We start from the raw sequence: 22,313 nt of genomic DNA on the forward strand, positions 1-22,313 counted from the left end.
AGCTGACTTGTGTTCCTTTAAAAGTGATACTAACCTGGATTCTTGCTCCTCAGTCAAATATGATGCAATGATTACTGGGTAGGTTCCCAAATCTCCCAAGAAAATATACTTGAGTTTAGACAGCAAAGGCTTCAATTTTAGCTTAGGTGGCTCCTTCTTAAGCTCTTTAGATGGTCCATCAGGTATAGGCGATTCAAACTTTTCTTTGAACTTGCTGTCTTCCATGATAGGTGATGAATCCAAAATCGCATTGATTGCCTCGTAAGTTCCTCACAATCTGAGTCTGTCAAAGCTTTCAACAACTCGTCCGACAGGATATGAATGAGTAAGATAATCCTGTGCTAACGCTTCAATCATGCATACCTCGTTCACAGCACACACCTCCTGTGGTTGCTATAACATATGGAAAACATTGGTCTCAACTCTCATATTACCAAAGGATAACGTCATATTACCGTTTTGACAGTTGATGAGTGCATTTGCAGTGGCCAAGAATGGTCTGCCTAGAATGATTGGTATCTACCGGATCGGGGTTACGTGGTTGAGTACTATGAAATCAACCGGATAATAGAAATCTTCGATCTTGACTATGACGTCTTCAATGATTCCTTTAGGTATCTTTACTGATCTATCTGCCAACTGTAAAGTAACATCAGTCAATTTTATATCCTTCAAGCCCAACTTCTCGCAGACGAAATATGGTAGAAGATTCACACTAGCACCCAAATCTAATAAAGCTTGCTCCTCAAAAGAATCTCCAATTCTGCATGTAATAGTTGGACTTCTAGGATCTTTCAGTTTCACAACTGCTAGATTCTGTAGGCACGATGAACATCTTTGAGCGATAAAAGCTTCTTTCGGAATGTTTGTCTTCTTCTTCACTATATCTTTCACGAACTTGGCATACGAGAGAACTTGTTTGATGGTGGTCAGAAATGGGATATTAATATGCAAATTCTAAAATATATTGCAAATCTCCTTGTACTGGTCATCCTTTCTGGTATTCACTAGTTTCGAAGGAAATGGTGCTGGCGGATTCTTAAATATCGGTCCTTTTCTTTCGGATTCGGTTGGCTTGGTAACAGATAGTGGAGTGACAGATGGAGTCACTCATGATGGCTTCTTCTTACTTACTTCCACAGTAGTTCCTTCAACTTCTTTTGCAACAGTTTCTTCAGCAGGTGGCATGACACTAGATATATCTAGAATGTTAGAACTAAGTGGGATGGTGGGGACATAAGTTACCTTAGGCTCCACAGAATCTTTTCCTGGTTCATAGACAATCTTGTTATCAACTTTCTTACCTAACCTCAGAGTGGTGATAGCATTAACTTGTTCATTTGACTGAGTAATCTCCAGGTTATCCACCTGCAGGACACCTCTTCCTTTCGGATTTGGCTTCTACTGGCTTGGTAATGCTCCTTTTGATCTCTCTGTCAAGGCGGCAACAATTTGCCCTATCTGGCCTTGAATGATACTAAAGTTATTCTCCAACTTCTGGGTTCTTTGATTTGTCTGTTTCAGCTCATTGAAAATGGTGGTGATAGGTCCTCCATATGTGGGCTAACTGCTTTACTCGACTAAGGCGTAGGGGCAATGTATCCACTCATAAGATCTGGTACTAACTCTCTATTTGTGTTGGCTTGGTATGCTGGTTCTGGTATGACTGTTGATTTTTGTATTGTTGCTGGTGGTCTTGGAACTGATACTGGTTATTCTGGAACTGATTTGACTGATTTTGGAATCCTGGAGGAAAATTCCTCTGATTTGTATTTTGTGGCTTCCAATAATTCTGCCCTTGATTGAACTGGTTATTTCTTCCTAAAGAGTTGATACTACATGGCTCTGCATTAGTATCCAGATAGTACGAACACTATTTAGTGGTGTGGCCTTCATCAGAACATAACTCACAAATGGCATAACAAGGCTTGGATGACTGAGGTTTAGCTTGGGAATTGTTTGCTTTTGGAGGATTCATAGAGAATTGATCAAACTTCTTGTTCAGAGTTTCAAGTCCTGTTAATAGGCTTGCCATAATTGATAGCATTGCTTGATTTAGGTCTTCTTGAATTTGGTTGCCAAATTGCTTCTTCACCCCCTCCACTCTAGCTACATCCTCGTTGCTAGTACTCCATTGTTGAGTGTTTTTAGCTAAATTCTCGAGAAAGTTGTAGGCTTCCTCTCCATCCAATGATGTAAACTTACCTTGATCCATTGACTGTATCATCTGCTTGTTCATAGTAGAATATCCTTGAAAGAAAAAATGAGCCAGTGTGCTCTTATCATAACCATGATGTGGACATGAGACTAGCAAATTATTGAATTTCTCCCAACTTTGATGATATTCTTCAGTCACCTTCCCTTTGAAATTGTTGATGGCTTGCTGCGTGGCATCTGTCTTCTGGGGTGGGTAGAACTTGTTCATAAACTTTGTTTTCAACTTCTCCCAGTTGTTGATTGAATTGATCGGCTGTGCAGTTAACCATTCGGATGCTTTACCTTCGAGTGAGAGTGGAAAAAGAATTAACTTGATACTCTCATCCCTGATATTCTAGTTCTTGAAAGTTCTGAGGACTGATAGAAATTTGTTCATGTGAACATAAGGCTGAACATTGTCTGAACCATTGAACTTTTTAAGCATAGAGATTACTAATGCTCTAAGTTCAAACTGGTTAGCTTCTGTCTCTGAAAAAACAGTACTGCTGGGTGGGTTTCCAATGATTGGCAAATAGAAATCACTCAGCTTCTTCCTCTATTGTGCTTGCATGGGTGGGATAGCTTCAGGATTATTAGTGCCCAAAACACCTCCATCATTGCGTGAAGCCATTGTATCAATCTCGTCTAGTATTCTTGTGAGTCGGTTATTAAACCTCGTCCACTGTTGTGTTCTTACCGGACGATGATATATACAGAGGGGCATACACTAGGAAATGTTATGCGAAAATGACGAAAAACTATACTACTATGCTTTAATGCAATTAAACTAATATGCAACTATTCTAAATTATACTAAAATGCAAAAGTACTTTCCTTCAACTGGGTTGGGCTTTGCAACTATTATCTCGCCCGTTGTCTAAAGCTGTCTCTTCTAGGGTTATGGTGAATCACTTGGATTGCTTAAGTACCACGGCCCACAGACCATAGTCCGTTTGTCAAGATTCAGATACGAAACACTAGAGTTTGATGTTTCGCTGTGTTGGCTTACAACTTCAATTGTTGAAAATGTCCTAAATGCAATTATACAAGAAAGCAATAAAACTAAACTATGATGCAACTATACTAAGAATGAAATAAAAAGAATGAAGATTCGACAAACCTGCATGGTAGATCTTGTCTTCGAGATGTCCTTCAAGCTTCTCTCTTTCTCAAAAGGATGGATGATGCGGCTAAAATTACATCAAGATCCAAACTTCTAATCTTGAAAGAAAACATTAAACATAAACAACTTAAAACGGCAGCGGCGCCATTTGATACTCACTCATTTTGTGTGTGTATGGTATATAGATGATGTAGATAGATGATGTAGATGGATGATGGTCGTTGACCAAATAGAATCGTATCAAAACCTAATTATCCCTCAATAAGTAAAGGATGAGTAGGGTATCGTTCCACTTTTAAATGTATGTTATGTGAAGGACAGGACTGAAAAGGGGGTTTGAGGGATTAAAAACTATGATTGTAGAGATTTTAGATTCTAATGCTAAACTAAACTAAACTAACTAAACTATTGAGAATTTATAAGAGAGGGAATTCAAGAGATTAGAAGCCACCAATACTTTTGATATATGACCTTATGCTTCATGGTTGTTCTTACATGTAGACTACAATTAGACAATCGAGCGAGTGTTGATGCCCTCTTAGACGAAACATCGTTAACAATTAACTCTGCTTAAGGTTGTTCTTATATTTATGCTATTAATATCTTCTTTCCTTTTATGTAAGCTCGAGCAGCCATTCAATGTATTACCGAGAGCAACATCAAGGAGTACTTCCTAATAGGGCGGCCATTCAATGAATCACCATTTAAGGCAAACACAAAGAATACTTCCCTAGGCAGCCACCCCCCCGAGCTACCCCCTTCTAAGGCAACACAAAGAATACTTCCCTAACTCTAAAGAATTATACTATTAGAAGAAAAGTAAAGAACACTAACATGATATTAATATTGCAAAATATAAACCCTATTCTATACTTATAGCCCCTGGTGTGGGCAATAGAACTAATAACTAAAAACATAAAGAACTAACCTGATTGAAGAACACCATGAACCAGAAGAATCATTAAACCTTAAGCATCGGCTTCATCTCCTCCCTTGGAGGAGAAGATTAGCCTTCCATAAAGAAGGAAGAACACGAAGAACGAGAAGAAGAAGAGTCGAAGAACATAAGACTAGAAAGACTAACTTATTAAGACTCGGCTAGTTAAAACCAAATCTTTTATTATTAATCTCTCTCTGCCTCAAGTTCTGGAGACAAGAATATAAGTGAATTGGCAAATTACATGAGGCACTTAAGTTCTCTATTTATAGGGGTTACAATGAGTTCTAGAAGCATTCCAAACCGCCATTTGTTTCCTAATACAAATCAACTTCTTTCAGAGTCCAACTTCGTCTCCAAAACTAAGAAGGAAGTGGCTACAGTGTTGTTTCATTTGTCTGGACGCACGATCCATGCGTCTCAGATGCGAGCAATGCGTCTGGATGCACGATCCATGCGTCCCAAACGCGGAAGTCTATTTTCCCTTTTTTGCTCTATCCTTCTATCCTCTTTTGTGAGCTTTGTTCTAAGCAACGAATTCTTTGGCCTTGGGCTTCCAAATAGGATTTAAAATAGGTTCAAGTCGCATCTTTAATAGCTTCAATTCCTTGGCCTTCTCCATGATTGTCCATGGGCTTCTCATGTGATCTTTAATACTCCGAATTGCTTCGTTTTACCCCCCTTTTCTCTAATATTCCACAAAACTCTCTTTTTCACCTATAGAATCATAAAACATAACTTACAAACACTATTAGTCTACTAAGATGGTTAAACAAGGGGCATAATCGAGGGTTAAATTATAGTTTTTGAGCACTTATCAACTACGCATGTGTAGCCTGTGAGGATGTATCTCTCATCTTAACCGCATATCTGTCTATACCACCATACGTGTCCTACCAGATGTACACCCTCAATGCCTATAAAAGCCACCCTCATAACTATATTGGCTCGATTCCAGTCTTGCTCATAATCCCAGCACACTTGATTGGAAACGTAGGCATCTTCTTACCCATGAAGAGCAGTGACCACTTTCATCCACCACAACCATCCCCTTTCTTCGTCCTAAACTAGAGCTAAGTGTTAACTCATTGGTGTAATGTCTTATTAATCTCATAGGATGAAATTAGATATTTACAATGTCAAATATGCAAACTGCAGGAATAAAGACAGGTGAAATTCATTCTTACTTTCGCAAGGAACCTGGAGGATCTCTGTAACGCCCGTATTTAAAATACGTATTTATTTATTAATTTATTTATTTATTTAAAATTCGCTGGATTGGATTTGGGATACGCGGGCCTGATTTTTAGGCCCGAGTCTGTATTGGGCTTGGGTTTCAAACCCAAGTATATAATCACATTGTTCTAGAGAATAGGGTTTTTAGAGAATAAAATAATAAAAATGGAGGCGGCTTGTTTGCTCGAGCGTTGGAGCGCGACAATTCGGACGATGAGGGATTCGTCGAGTTGAGTTTTAATACAGGTGAGTAGTTTAGTTTTTTTCTTTTTCTTGTTTATAGTCTATAGTGTCTATTATGAGATAACAGTTTTACTAGAGTACAATGTTCTGTTAATTTTTCCTACTCGTCATCGTCTGTGATCATTTCGCTTGTTATGGTTAAAACCGGTTAGAGTTTAGGATGTTGAAGCCCTTCCTTAAAAACTGTTGGAACGGTTCAAGCTGTGGAGCTTCGTTAATGGGGTCACGAGCCTGCTCCAGCAAGTTGTGGGAACTGGTAGTGTTGTGGTTTTTAGTCGATTTCTAAAGGAGTATTGATGTCGGGGGGAGTAAGGGTGTTATGTTTAGCTGTTGAGGGTTGATTGGGTAGACTGTTAAAGCTCTGTTCAAGCTTTGAACAGGTGCTAATGGCGTCGCCCAGAGAAAATAAAAAGGGAACGAAATCCTGTTTGATTTGATTGAATTTTTGTTGTGATGTTTCGATTGGGGGTGGTTGGAGGTTGACAGTGGTGTGATCAAAGCTGTAAATCCGGCATCAATGGCGTCGCCTGCCCGTTTTTTATTTTGAACCCTTGTGGTTGTGTTGTTTTGCTTTGTTGGTTTGAGGTTAGGTAGTGATGTCTGATTAAATGTTGGATTTGTGTGAGGGCTGTCGGAGGTGGTTGAAGCCATTAATGGCAGCGTGAATTTTAGATCTAGGTTGATGAATAATCGGGATTGAATGATTTAGAGTTTTTGGCTTTATTAAAGTTGTAGGGTTTGTGTATAGGAGTGAAACCGCTTGGTTAAAAAGGGGTGGTGTGTGGAGGTGTGGTGGTCGATTTTGGGTGGTGGTGGAGGAGAGAACTGATGGAGAAGATGACCGGTTTGGGCCTTGGGCCAAACCAATCAGTTCTTAGGCCTAAACCTTTGTTGGTTGGGCTTAGCTTGTTTAGTTGGTTAGGCCGAAAACTAAGTTAGTTAGTTGGGTCGGAACCAAATGGGTCGGTTTTGTTTGGGGCCCAATAATCTATTTTAGTTTTGGGCCAGTTTTGACAGTTGTTTTGGGCCGAAATCTAGTAGTGTGTTGGGCCAGTTCCAGATTAAGTTGTGGGCCAGTTCAGTTTAAGTGTTTGGGGCCAAATTTCTAATATTGTTTGGGGCAATCCATAGGACTTAATAGAAATCCAAATGGGACTTTCAACATTTAAACTTTCGGGTTCTAAGGTTTGGGCTTGGCCAGTTGGGTCCGAACTATTACCTTAGTCATGAGCCCATGAGCCATGCACCTTTGCCCTTAGCCATGAACCATGGCTATGACCATGAACCTGTTGGACATGGAAACGGCAGTTTGACTTTGGCATTGATCGTTGACTTTGACCTTTGATCGTTGACCATTGATTGTTGACTTTGACCTTTGACCATTGACTGTGGAATGTTGACTTTTTCCAGTTTTTCACATATTTAAGAATATGGACAAATGTAGTAATAAAATATTATCAAAATTGTATAACCTTGTTTGTCATTATCTAATTAAGTTTTGACGTGAGTAGTGCAATATAATATTGGCACGTAACTAGAGGAGAATTCTGATAATAAGAATTTGATATATATGTTTTTATGAGTATTAAATTATATACGGACTTAGATTTATGGACTTTAGTATTGGGATTTGATTGTAGACTGTGGACTGTTTAATTGTGCTACGTTTTATGTTGTAAATTGTATGGACAAATCAAATGCTAAAATGCTGTGGAAGCTTGTATAAATTTGGTTGTCGTTATCTAAAAATGATTTGACGTTGATATTGTGTATATTTTGACACGTGACGAGATAGAAACTTTAGGAGATATAATATTCCTAAAACGCTATAAAAATGTATGTGATACGTTTGAAGCAATTGTGACGTTATATAATATGTTGGGATATATATATTAAATGCAATAGTTTTGGAGAAATAAATGTATAAACACTCCATTATTATATATGTGAGATGCTACTATGAGGTAGTATAGTATTGGTGAATATTTGCCCACAGGATTGTGGCTTAGTGCAATAATATATTGGCACGTGAAAGAATGAAAATGGTTATAAGATATATTGAGATATTTCTAAATATTGTGGCTTAGTGCAATAAGGTATTTGACCTGCACGTGATATAGTGGAATTTTTATGAGTCATAAATGTATGACATTTGAATAAATTACGTAACAAAAAATCCTAGAACCTAGCTACCACAACTCATGTGATTTGCCCTGTGTGGCCGTGTGCAATTTGATTGGCCCTTCTGGCGTTTCAGTGAATCTGAATGGCCCTTCTGGTGTAAGTAATGTGATTGGCCCTTCTGGCGTTTCAGTAAATCTGAATGGCCCTTCTAGTGTAGCCGAATAGTGGCTTGATTATTCCATTCGCAATATTAGAACGAGATGCACGATATTTTATGCCGAATAATGGCAGTACTTACATAATGGCTTTCGTGTGAGGGTTACCTGGTGTGCGGCATCCCGCTCAGGGTAGTTATGCACGGAGTGGTTCATTATGTAAAGGGAGGCATGTGGATGTACATGTTCGGCGTTGGGAAGCGATTGTGGTAGCCAGAGAAACTAGGTAAAACATAGACACAACGTGATTTTAGGGACACACAAAGAAAGCCTTAATTAATATAGTTATGGTAATATGTTGGTTAATGATATATCTTTAGACAGATGACTATATATGGTTTGGCATAAGGGTGGGTCAAACTAATTACTTGGGTAGAGACGACCCACTCTGTTATTGAGCATGAAATGCGGTACGGATATAATATGTTTGGTTGGTTATTTGTTTAGTTAGAACTTAAGGCGCCTCGATGGAGGAACTACATGCCTTATTTATGATGCGTATAGTTTGTTGTGTGGTTAGTGGGAAGTTAAGGCGCCTCAGTGGAGGAACTACCTGCCTTAATTATTGTACTTAAGGATGTTGTATTAGTCGTTGAAAGTTAAGGCGCCTCGATAGAGGAACTAACTATCGTATGGATTGTGTATATATATGTATAATTATATGTTGTATTTTAGAGCTACTCACACCAGCATTTTTATAATGCTGACTCGATTTGCATGTTTGCTTATCGGGTGTGTTCATTAAATGAACATAGTTGATAAGTCTTGACAGGTTTAGTGTTGAAGAAGATTGGTTCTTTGCTTGTGGTTTTGCGTTAAGCGTCGCATTTCAAGATAGGCTTTGTTTTCCTTTGAGGTGATATAGATTTTCAGTTGAGATAAGGTTATTTGCATTTTCATTTGTTAATTTTTGTAATGAATAGGACTTTTGTTTAAGTTAAAATTTTTATTGGTTTTTAATTATCCGCATATTTAAACTGTTTATGGGTTTTTGGAAGTGGAGAGTGCGTCACACCTCGGAGATCGAAGAGTCGGGAACAAATAATGTTTTTCCGAATTCTATCGAAATTCGGGGTGTGACAATCTCACAACCACTACTTTGGGACACACCTAGCCTTCATCTTGACTCTTGAGATACCCAAAGCAATAGGTGAGCTATGAGCATGTCAAGGCCCTGTTTGGCAGTGTGGACAAGGAGTCCCTATCCATGAATAGGTGACGTGGTATACATATTTTAGTTGTCTAGTGTTTGGTTGGTAACAAACTTGAATACCGTATATAACCCGGTGGATTACACGAACACAAAAGTGGGTATATGGGAATCAAAGGGGATATGAGAGATACGGCTAATCTTGTTTCCCTAACTAGGAGAGAGAAAGTAAAATAACAAAAAAGTAAAAGAAACGAAAGGTTTTTTCTGGAAAGTGGAAACCCTTGGCTCTAGTCGTCTTCTCCACACTTCTAACTAGTTCATCATGATTTTGGAGAACTTCTCAAAGTGTGATCTCTGATAGCGACTACATTGAGTTTGACAACTTATCAAAGTGGCTAGGTGTTTCCCAGTGATGACCTTTTATTTTATTAGCTTAGTATGTTGTTTCCTTTTAGAAATAGTGAAGATCCTGTTGTAGTTATGGATACGTTGTTGGAGTATTTACTATCTTTTTAGTGAGAACAAGTTTAGAAGGGGAGAGGGAAAGTGCAAACAAGGGATGTTACGCAATAATCGGCCGACCCACTCCCCTCTCTTTCATTGTTATTTACTTTTTCTTGATTTACAATTTTGCTGAGAATGTTGACATGGTTATAGTTATTTTTAATAATGTCGCATAGTACATTTTATGGTCTATTACTCAAGTTATGACTTCTCTACCATGGCCACTTGATAGTAGTTTAGTAACTGCTGGAACAAAACTTAGCTGTTCCTGAAGATCCTTTTGGAAATGAATATGATTTTATATTATGCTTCAAATGAGACTAGTGAAGTTTAACTAGCCTCTGTTGAGTTACTTTGCGCATCACACTCCAAAAGCATTATTGATTCTACTATAACTTATTGGCGGTTCGCTCGTTTATCGGCGCATCGTGCATCTTGTACTCAAATTGATTTTGGTTTATGGAGTTATGAATATGATAAATATTTCTTTCATTTAGAACAAATGGAAAATGAGATGAAGAGTGTTCAAGTCCCTTCAAGTAAGTGGACCAATTGGACAGCACCAATGGATCGATATTTTGTTAAGCTGATGGTAGATCAAGTGCATGATGGGCAATACCTTGATGGTCAATTTAGCAAACATGCTTGGAGGCAAATGGAGGAGAAGTTTAAAGCTAAATTTGGGCCTTCTTTTACAACTAGACTTCTAAAGAATCATTATCGAGCGTTGAAAAAGAACTACAATTGTATAAAGACTCTTCTAAGTGAGAGTGGATTTGGTTGGGATAATGAGAGAGAAATGGTTTATGCTGATCATGATCATGTTTGGGATGATTATATCAAGGTACTTTCCTGGTCCTTTAATTCAATATAAGAACCTACTATTTTTTCTTAGCAAAAAAATAATTAGAGACCCTTGCTCTTAAAGAAGCGTTTTCCTATTTTGACCCTTGCTCCTCCATATCCATTTGAAACACAAGTGAAGATAGTGATAGCATGTTGCATTCTACACAAACACATACGAAGAGAGAAAACATATGATTTAATTTTTAACTTGGAATATTTTGAAGGCCAACAAAAATCTGAAGTAGTGCTTAACAATGGGGGTGTGGAAAATATTAGTAGAGAAATAATATCTGAGAAATGGCAAATGAGTTTAGAAAATCAATTGTTGATGCAATATGGAGTGACTATGAAAGTTCAAAATGATGTAGTACTTATGGAGTTTTCTTTTAATTTATTTGTTTAATATATATGAAGAATGTAATAGCAATACTTATTTTGAATAACTTATATCGCCAAGTGCTTTTACTTGTTTAGATTTATATTTATTTGGACTTTTCTTATCTTGTGCATTTCATTTCATATTTATTTGAAGTATACACGTAAAATGAAGAAAGAATAACTTACTACTAATATGTTGTTCATGATAAACAAATTACAATGTCAACCAAACACAGGACAAATTAAAACCGTAACAGAATAATTGAGGACTAAACAACTTCTAGATTAATCATCTTTATGTAATACATCTGCAGAATTGGAACACCTAATCAGTGTTAAACAATACAAAATCTTCTACGGCACCTACAAAGGATTTTATATCAGTCTCATTTGTTTCAAAATTGCTTGGAAAGGAGGTTTGCAAACGCTATTCTTGGCAACACCATGCCTAACGAATAGGGACATCGAAGTGAAGGATAACAAAAATAGTGGAAATCCAACTCAGAAGGAACCTAGTCACGAAACTATGAAATAGCTTATGAGCACACACACTAGATGACCCAATTAGGATTTCCCCATTAGATGGGTCAACTTGGTTTGACTGTCAACTTTTAGGTCAAATAATTGAAAATGACACAACTGCCCCCACTTATGTAACATTGAATATTTTCTTCTTGAAAACAATGAGAGCAGTTGTGTCATTTTCAGTTGCTTGATTTGAAAATTAACGGTCAATCCAAGTTGACTGTGTGTTTAGAGGAGAGACCCTAATTTCCCATCTAGTGGGGAGATCCTAATTGAGTCATACTAGTTAACCCTACTAAGATTTATGACTATTCCTTATTTCCTTCCATCTACAGCCAAAATAATAATAACAATTGAAAGTCTCAGTGAATCATCTCAGAGTAACCTACTTATTGTTACAGCATATGCACATACTCCGTGTCAGTAGATTGTTAATACCGATACCACCGCAGTATGTATAGAAGAAGTTCACAATGACATTAAAATGTGTGCCACTAATCATTGAATTAGTATGTACCATGGCACAGCAGTAACAACAACAATAGATTATCGAATAAAAAACAAGTAACAACAACAGCACCAATGACAAACAGGAAGTGTTACACCACCCGCATATTGAAAACTGAAATGAAAAAAGGTTCCTCAAACTTCAATTGTTGCGTTTGGACTGGAAGCCAGTGCTGTAAACACAATCCATGCATATGCATAGATGATCCCTACTACTCGAGGATCCTAAGCTGATCCCTACACCAAAGTCCGAGTGATTGGATGACCATGACCGTAAGCCCTACCATTGCCTTCAACAGCTCTCTCCAAATCTGCAATTTTTAGGTCATTATATACGATGACCATAACTATAAGTCATTAAGTCGTACTCCATTATGTACAATGTACAACTAAATCGACTGATGAAGGACAAAGCAAACTCCCCACTTAATCAACTAGATTATTACTACAGGCAGAAGTAGCTAGTCTCTAGAAGCATACAGCGTCTAGATGTGCATCCCAGGTGCAATTGAGCTCACGGAAGGATGTGATTGCTGTTAAATACGCCACTATTTTACAGTATACTGCTAAGCAGCCTTCTAGATTCCCACAAACCTCTTTTCATTTCACATAAATAAGGGGCACCAAACTCCAGAAATTGCACTTAAATAGTCAGCCTACTAATCATTTGGCATCTTCTAATATCATAAAATTTACTTTTACTATCTAGCAAGAAGATGCCTACCGTAAGGCCCCACTACTCACCACATGTCGATAAAGTCCCACTTATGCCACCCAAAGGCCCAAGTCCAATCCCCACATGTTGATACTGTCCCCACTTACACCACCACTGATTCCAATCCACAGTTGGCCTCATCTATGGTGTGAGTGGGGGACAGTATAGACGTGGGGAGTTACACCTACAAATAGTTCATCATTACATAGATGGTGGTGAAATTTTCCTGATTCTTGCTAGGCAATTGTCAGTGTGCCTTGTATGGGGTAGATACATCACCGGACACTTTGGGTTGAGCCTTTCTACCCTGCATGTAGAAGAATAAAGTCAATATCATTTTACAGAGAAAATAGAAACAACATATAGAGGAAAATATTGTAGTATTCTATTTCTTGTTTACTTGTAATGGTTGAACATTCAGTGCACTAGAACATACCGATAGTTGAGGAGAAAATAATGCATGAAAATAGCAATCTCTAGCTTAGCTAGTTCATTTCCAGGGCATAACCTGCTTCCAGCTCCAAATGGAAGGTAAGTTCCTGCTTTTTGTGTAAATCCCTGAACGTATCTTAATATATTAGGTGGCAGAACATTATGCAACTGTAGATACGTATATAATCTAGTTGTAAAAACATGTAAAACTAAAATTCCGTCTCAGCACCTACATCCCATCTAGATGGATCGAATTTATTCGGATTGGGGTAAACTTCAGGATCCCTGTGAACATTCCTGAGCCAAACCTCAACTTTCCAGCCCATGGGAATGATGTAACCTGTTAAAATGACGAACCTGTTTCTAAATCTCATTGAGATATAATTGCACAATACTAAAACAAGAAAAAGAAGACATGCAAAATGTTAACTAACCGTTCATGCTGACATCTTTTTTCGCCTCACGGAATACCACCAATGAGAAACTAATAAGGCGCAGTGTTTCATCAATCACCTTCACAATTTGAGCTAGCTATCTTAATGTAATGTTCTAAAGAATGACACTAATAGAGAGCTATAGGTCACTGGCAGGTACCTTGTTAAGATAATCCATCTGTTTAATTTCCTTCAGTCTCAGTCCTTTCTGCATTGATGATCTGTTCTTTACAATCTGTTCTTGCTCAGCCTAAACATGCAGAAGCCAATTAGGAAGAAACATTTGCAAACCTGTACACACTAGAACTCATGAAGGCAACGTTCAAGATGGGAACCTTTTCTTAGAAAAGGGGGACAAACTATTAACGTTTTGAAGCTTGTATCCAAGCCAGTCTTAGCTGGTTGGACTCTAGCATTACCTTAGCTTTTTGGAACATATCAGGATGTTCTTGCAAGAGAACAGTAGCCCACATTGTTATATGACCAGAGGATTCATGACCCGCATTCAAGTACATGATAAGAGTATCAATAATTTCCTCATCATTTAACTTTCTATCATTCTCGTCTTTGACATCCAGTAAATTATCTAGCATGTCTTTCTTTGCTGGAGGACCGTCTCTCACTCGTACTGCCCTTCTTTCATTCACAACAGATAGAAAGATTTCCACCAGCCTTTTTCGCGACTGAGAACCGAAGAAGCTAATCTCAGTGCCAGGAAAAAGAAAAGGACGACAGGGGTATTATAATTGAATCACACAAATATAAATAAGTACCAAGAGCTCACCTTGAGTGCTCTATAATAAGCAAAACCAGGTAGGTTGATTGCCATGGCTCTTACTCCATAATTCAATGTTGTATATACCTCTTCTAGAGCATCCATTACAGACTCACCTCCCTTACTGATAAATATATGCATAACTATTCTGAATGTCAGCTTCCTTAGCTGAGTTAGGAACTCAATTTCTCCCATGTTAGACCATCTCTCTAATGTGGATACTACATTCTCTTCGATGAACTCAAGATATACGGACAACGCTTCGTGGCCATTGACAGGAGCAGCTGTTATCCTCTTGGAGCCACTTGTGGTCTTCATAAGAGAGACCTACAAATGACTTCCTTCCAATCAGTTCCACAGTGGATTGTGGCCAACCAGGTTTGAACTTTTCATCGTCCATAAGGACTTGCCTGCATGTTTCAGGTATTGTAACCATGATAGTTGGGTTTCCAAACATGAAAGCCTTGTACATTCCAATCCTGCCAAATCTGCATTGTTGTTGCATTTGCACAAATAATATTAGAAAGGAGAAACTCAGACCATAAAACTTTAAGAGGATTTGACAACAAAGAGGCAAAGCAGCAGATTCTTGGATAGCTTTGCTAGATGCCATATCTAAGGGGGGTAATCTTGTTTTTAGTAGAATGCAAACCTGATGATGGTAAAAACATGTGAAACTTTGTGAATACAAAGTTTTGTGCAATTTTTACTCGATGCCTTCATTACGTAGGAAGCATTTTAGTAGACCTCTCTCTCTCTCTCTCTCTCTCTCTCTCTCTCTCTCTCTCTCTCTCTCTCTCTCTCTCTCTCTCTCTCTCTCTCTCTCTCTCTCTCTCTCTCTCTCTCTCTATATATATATATATATATATATATTTATATATTTCAACAACGTTGTTAAATAGGGTCCGAATCTGCTTGGAATAATTCTAGAAAGTATTTCTACTTCTGTACGTAGCAATGCTTAATCAAAGCTAGCAGCCTAATTGCCTGATATAAATTTCAAAAGCCAAAAAATATTAAAATAATTGATCTTTTGTAGAAATTGCCAAAAAAAAAAAGAAAGAAATGCCACTGCAAATGACAAGAACCGTCTAAATTTTGATTCTCTTTTAGCTTTAAAGCAGCACTCATAAGATTCCCGAAGTTAACATATCCTTTGATTTTCTCAAAGACCTGAAGTCTAAATTATGCAAACAAAGCTTTCATGAATTCTAGAAAGAAACAGAGGGATATAGAAACAGACTAACCTCTTGACAAAGCCATTGATGAAGGATTCAGGGTCATTAGACTTGAAAGCTCTAAGAAAAGACCACATATTACCAATAAAAGGCCACCCCATATCACCTGGAGGGAGAGAAAGCCTCTTTTCACCTAACTTGCTCTCATAATACCACTCATTTGCTTTCTTAAGCAATCCCAACACAACAACAAAACCACCTAATAAAGCAGTAAACATCACCAGCCAAGAATTCACTCCCTCCCCTGTATTCTCCATTGGTGCTTCTGAGAAACTTTATTTAGTGAAGAAAGCGCGCCAATATCATTTGCTGCTTTACAGAAAAAGTTACAAACAACTCTCAAAACATCCTACATAGTAAATATAAACAAAAGTAGTAAAAGTGTATTTTGTGGAAAAAGATAACATCATATTTTATGAATGTTTTCCTATCATGGGCTTAGTGAAGAGGACTAGAGGAGTTTGCCGACCTAAATTTTCTCTCTGCCTTGTCCTTGTGTTTATTTTATATGATTCTTTGAACCTTTCTCATGTTGTACATTTAATTTGCAACATCACCACACATTTAAAAATAATTTCAAGACACCTTGGACTATTCAGTTGAATCTAACTTGGATGTTAGTGATGACAGAAACCTATACCATGAATCTGGTGTAATTAGGATTCCTGCTCCCTCATGTAGTCATGGATCAACCAGTTCCAGAATAATTTGGATAGACAATGGGCTCTTCCAGGTTATACCACATTATTTTTCTGATTTGGATGATGTTATCTAAATTGCGATTCTTGTGAGCATTTATTTTCTCCAGTTTTATCATGATCATTCCATTCAACACCCAAAAAACTATACAATCAATGTAAGAGTGTCCTATCAGGGTATATATCTAAAGTCTAAACAAACTAATACACCTAAACACAATTTCTCACGTATTGCGTAACTTGAGTAAATCAAGTGGGATGATTTTGTTGTATGACGTGGAATACTTTCGCTTTATTTTTTCTTTGCATTTTTCACAAACTTTAACTTTAAATCCCTAATTCAGAATCCAACCGCCTTTGCGGTTCACTAATTTTCAACAATTTATATCATTGCATTCATGATTCATATCCAAAAGGAACAATAATTGAACTAGTATGAAGACTCTCTCTCTCTCTCTATATATTGATTTCTGTTCACAAAGTAACCTTAAGCGCTACTTCTATACAGTTCCATACCAAGTACAAAAAAGAAAAAGAAGGAATAAAAGGTAACAACGATATTCATGTAAGGAAAATTCTGCTTAAATGACTCAATGTATGCACCTGTATGTATTCAGTCACCTGAAAAAAGTAATGCTCAAGAATTCATAACTTTTCGAACCCATTACAAAAAGTAGACAATATCAATATAACAAAGATGCACTGCAAGTCGAGATATTACCAGTGAGGGTCAGAAGGATGCGCTGCTGCGAAAAGGAACTGTCATGACAACTGAAAATACACAAGACGACACCTCAAACCAACTATGACCCATACTATTATAAAAGCCAAAAATAAATACGCTCTTGGTAACATAAATATATATGCACATACTTGTTGAAAAGAAGGGTCGCTGTTTTGAATAAGGTTCAGGAAAGGCCTAAACGAACGTCTCGCACACTTTTTAAAGTGACATTTTTGTTTCTACATTTTGTTCTGTTTTGTCCGTAGCGAAATAGCGAATCTCATGGGACGTCATATGGCATTACAGGCCTCGTGATTTTTTTAACTAATATTCAAAAAATTAGGAAGAGCTTCCTACACCTACATAATAAACTAATTAACGATTATGCCGTAGCACTATAGTAGGTTCCGAAGTAAAGATAGGAGGAGCTAGACTACCCTACCAGCTAGTGCGTGATCAACATAATTAATTAGAGGGTTAACTAATAAAATGGATAAGATGGAAAGTGCATGTTGGGGATTATATCAATACCAATCGATTCCCCCATTACACAGATAACTTGTATTTGAACACAATTCAACTCCGGACAAAATCTAAATATCAACTACAACCTATACTAACATGCCCAACTCGCTAAACAACTATTAATTAAATGCGGATAATAATCTAAAGCGGTAGAAAGCAAACCACAACACAAAGATTTTACCGTGGTTTGGCTAATGATGCCTACTTCCACAAGAGGTTCTTAATAGCGTGGGAAGGAAGATTACAATCTCTCCTTTCGGTCTCACCTTACTAGATCACTCTTTATCTCTTTCTGGGGTTGTATCTCAGTAAAGGTTTCTCTCTTTGTTTTAGTCCGGATTCCAATCCTTCCGACTTGTTTGGTTAGGTTTTCCAAAATCTTGATTTTGGTTTTATCTCCAAAACCAAATTTCGCGAATCTTGTAGCAAAGCCCACGAAAATTAGACTGGCTGGCCCCCTCTTTGAGCGAATTAAGCCCGTTTCTCTCGACTCTGTTTTCTCTCCTCATGTGAGGGATAACTCGACAATCTCCCCCCTAAGCGGTGGGGGGATACCTCCATGCAATTGCCAAATCAGCGGGAGGAGTGTCGCCGCCATTCCCGTGATAGCACAACAAACATCAAACTTACCTTCGGTAAGACTTTGGTCATCATATCCGACCCGTTCTTGTCGGTATGGATCTTCTCGATACACAAATGCTTGTCTTCGAAAGTACTTCTCTAATCCAATGATAACGACGTGTATGTGCTTGGATCTAGAATGAAAACTTCGGATTCTTGCTCGTGGAGTGGATGCCTCGACGGTATCACATAGAACTACAAACTGTTTTACGCTTTTAGCCCTAGTTCGTCGAAGAACCTCTTCATCCATAGCAACTCTTTGCAACACTCGGTGGCCGCAATATACTCGGCTTACGTAGTGGAGAGGGCAACACACTTTTGCAACTTAGATTGCCAAGAAATCGGTTATCCCTTTTGCAAAAGTAACCGGATAACCGGAGGTGGACTTCATCGAAGTCAACATCACCGCCATGTGCGCATCGATTGTAGCCTTCAAGTAAGGGCTTACTTCCACCAAAGCACAAACATGATTTGGAAGTGCCTTTGAGATATCTCAATATCCACTTAACACCTTCCCAATGCTCTTTACCCGATTTGTGAAATCGCTTACAACCCCAACGGCGAAAGCAATATCCGGTCTAGTACACACCATGGCATACATCAAGCGCCCATCATGCGGATGCATAAGGAATCTTTTCCATTTGACTCTCGCTCATGCTCACCCTTTGGACACATCTCTTTGGTCATGCGAACCGGCCACCAAGCGGATAACCGACCGGCTTTCGCTTTTGATCCATGTTGAATCTCTTCAACACCTTCTCAATGTAGTTTTTTGAGAAAGCCACAACTTCCCATTCTTTACGTCACGAGTGATCCGCGATCCAAAGTATCCGCTTTGCTTGACCCAAATCCTTCATCTCAAAGGACTTACTCAAGTCTTTCTTTAGCTTGGATATCTTGTTGATGTTTGGGCCAACTATCAACATATCATCCACATCAAAGAATAGCACAATGAAATCCCCATCCGGAAATCTCTCGAACAAACACACAATGATCGGAAGCGGACTTCTTGTATCCTTGCTTCGCCATAAAGGAATCAAACTTTATGTACCATCGCTTGTCTCGGTGCTTGCTTCAACCCATACAAGCTCTTTATCGGCTTGCATACTAGGTGCTCCTTGCCTTTGACCTCAAACCCTCGGGTGGTCCATGTAGACATCTTCTTCAAGGTCTCCATGAAGAAAAGCGTCTTAACATCTAGTCTGCTTTCAACCTCTAGGTTCATACTTGCGGTCATACCCAATACCACCCGGATAGAAGTCATCTTCACTACTGGGAGAGAAAATCTCATCAAAGTCAATCCCTTTCCTTTGACCCGAATCCCTTCACAACAAGGCGAAGCTTTTTGTGCCTTGGGTGAGGATTGTTCTCCTCATGCTTGACTTTGTATATCCACTTATTCTTGAGAACTTTTCCCCGTGGGTTTCTCAACTAACTTCATAAGTGTGATTCTTATGCAAAGAATCCATCTCGTCATGCATGGCCTTCAACCACTTTTCCTTGTGCGTACCTTCAAGTGCCTCTTGATAGTACATAGGTTCTCCACCATCCGATAGAAGTATGCACGTATGTGGTGGATACTGGTTGAAGCTAGTCTCTCCTGTCGGACCTCCTTGCCCCATCTGGCGGTGCCTCGGAGTATGCACTTCGCTTGCTTTCGGTGGTGGTTCATGCATCTCATCTCGCATCTTCTATACCAATAGGTTCTATCCCATCATGAGCAATAGGATTCTCATCATGAGCTTCAAACTCATGGTTCTCGTGATTCTCAATGCCTTATCGCGACGTTCCACGGTAGGAACCGGTTACGAATCAACAAGATCATTGGTGAAAGCCACGTAACTTCTCACCCTCCTCAAAGTCCGCTATGGTTTGGTCTTCTAAGAACACAACATCTCGACTTCGGATTACCTTCTTGTTAATCGGATCATAGAGTTTGTAACCAAACTTTTCATCTCCATAACCCGAGGAAAAATGCACCGCTTGGCTTTGTCATCAAGCTTGGATCTCTCATCCTCGGAATATGCACAAATGCCCCCGCACCCAAATACCTCAAGTATCCATAATCAACATCTCGCCGACCATACTCTCTCCGGATAATCACTATTCGGAGGCTTTGCCGGCGACAGGTTGATCACATGCACGGCCAGACGCATTGCTTCTACCCAAGAGCTTCTAGGTAGCTTAGAGTGAGATAGCATGCATCTCATCCCTCTACAATGGTGTGCGGTTCATTCTCTCGCTATTCCATTCTCATTGCGGTGTCTTGGGAACGGTCCGCTCATGACTTAATCCCATGACTCGCAATACTCTTCAAATGGCCCAATGTACTCACCCCCATTATCCGGCGAATACACTTCAACAACTTCCCTCTCTTTCCACCATTTGTGGAATTTTCAAACACGCCAAGTACTTCATCCTTGGTCTTCGGACTATAGGCCCATATCTTTCTTGGACGATCATCAATGAATGTCAAGAAGTCTGAAAGCTCCCCGGTGGGACTTCACTCTCATAGGACCACATAAGTCGTGTGCACTAGCTCAGGGACGTTGTCTTTTCGTGAGACGGGAATCTTTGGAAAGACACCTGTGTTGCTTTCCTACCAAACAGTGAGTACATGTATTTAAATGTGTACCTTTAATGTCCGGCATGGCCTTTTGCTTAGCAAGAACTTCCATCCCTTTTATGCCCATGTGACCACGATCTCTTGTGCCACGGTTCGGATGAAACTTCTTTTTCACAAGATTCGCTTTTTCGCTTTACACAAACTAGCCCCGCGTGTTTTGTAAAGAGAGCAAGTTTTTTCTTTCCTCTGGCTGCTACAATGGAACCTCTCCTTCGGTTTCCATACCCCGTTACCAAACGAGTTTACAAAGCCATCGTCATCTAATTTCCCCGCCGAAATTAGGCTTAACCGTATGTCAGGGACATGTCTTACATCCTTGAGTGTCAAGGTGTAGCCGACATTGGTTTCTATATGAACATCTCCAATGCCTATAATCTTCGAGACGCCACTGTTACCCATCCTCACTTCACCATATTCACCACAGCTGTAGGTAGTGAAGAATCCCCTCGCGTGATTGTGTGACGTGATAGGATGCTCAGTATCTATCACCCACTTTGTATCGACATGAGGTACTAAGACAAAGACACACCACAACGACCACAATTCCTACTAGGTCATCGACTAGTGCGGTAGTATCTCTCGCCTGTGTTTCCGTTCCCGCACCATGTCTTCATGTACACGGTTATTCTTCTCATCCCTCTTTGTTCCGCGACTCATATCCGAAGTGGCCTTTTTGGCACAATAGTAACATTGCCCTCTCGCCTTAGGAGTTCTAGCTTCACCCCTAGATTTACTTTCGCCATCACCTCTAGAACGAGATGGTTTTCTGTTTTGACCTCTCCCCCGTTTCTCTGTGAAAAGGATCTCTCGAGTGAGAAGAGCTCGCTTCTTGCACTCCTTCTAGTCTCCTCATTCAACAAAGGCGTGGTAGCCATCTCCATGGTAACAATTCCATCCTTGGTCGCTCCATGTAGAGAAACCGCTAATGTCTCCCAACTTTCGGGTAGAGAGCCTAATAGAAACAAAGCCTCAACTTCGCCTCCCAAATTGATCTTCATCAAATGCATCGATTGATGATATTCTCGTACTTCATTAAGATGCTCGGACATTGAAGAACATTCTTGGTACTTCGTGGTTCGCAAACTTCTTAACGACTAGCACTTTGTTTCCACCGACTTCCTCTCATAAAGGTCTTCGAAGTTTCTTCCATAGATCGAAGGTCTGTAGTCTCTGGGGGCCACATGGTGAAAGACACCGTCGTCAATCCATCGTCGAATGTATCCAATCGCTTTTCTACGTCAAACTTTTTCCACTTTCGGCCTCATCGATTTTTCTCGGTTTTACTCCCTCATTCTCAATGGGAAGTGCCAAGTCCTTGCAAGATAGCAAGTCTTCCATCTTGGCTTTCCGGATGGTGTAGTTCTTCCTATTCGGACTCATCATACGAAAGTGTTCACGGAATGGTCCATCTCTACAAGTTATTTAACCTCAAATCTTCTCTCGGGGAATTTCACAAACACCTTCCGACCAAGATTAGGATAACACCCTAGGCTATTCTAATTCTAACCAAGGCTCGATACCACTTGTTGGGGATTATA

General features: G+C 39.2%; 1 protein-coding gene across 1 annotated transcript; it reads right to left on the reverse strand.

Moving 5' to 3' along the window:
* Positions 1-12,004: 12,004 nt before the first annotated feature.
* On the reverse strand, positions 12,005-17,241 carry LOC147492966 (ent-kaurenoic acid oxidase 2-like). Its single transcript, XM_086566384.1, is given in 11 exon segments — positions 12,005-13,009; positions 13,139-13,260; positions 13,368-13,474; positions 13,569-13,647; positions 13,729-13,818; positions 13,988-14,251; positions 14,353-14,640; positions 14,642-14,831; positions 15,591-15,890; positions 17,001-17,050; positions 17,153-17,241. Coding segments are annotated over 9 exon segments (1,494 nt in total). The 5' UTR covers positions 15,839-15,890; positions 17,001-17,050; positions 17,153-17,241; the 3' UTR covers positions 12,005-12,903.
* Positions 17,242-22,313: the final 5,072 nt, after the last annotated feature.

This window comes from Coptis chinensis, chromosome 6 (genome assembly GCF_015680905.1).
Source record: "Coptis chinensis isolate HL-2020 chromosome 6, ASM1568090v1, whole genome shotgun sequence".
NCBI lineage: Eukaryota > Viridiplantae > Streptophyta > Magnoliopsida > Ranunculales > Ranunculaceae > Coptis > Coptis chinensis.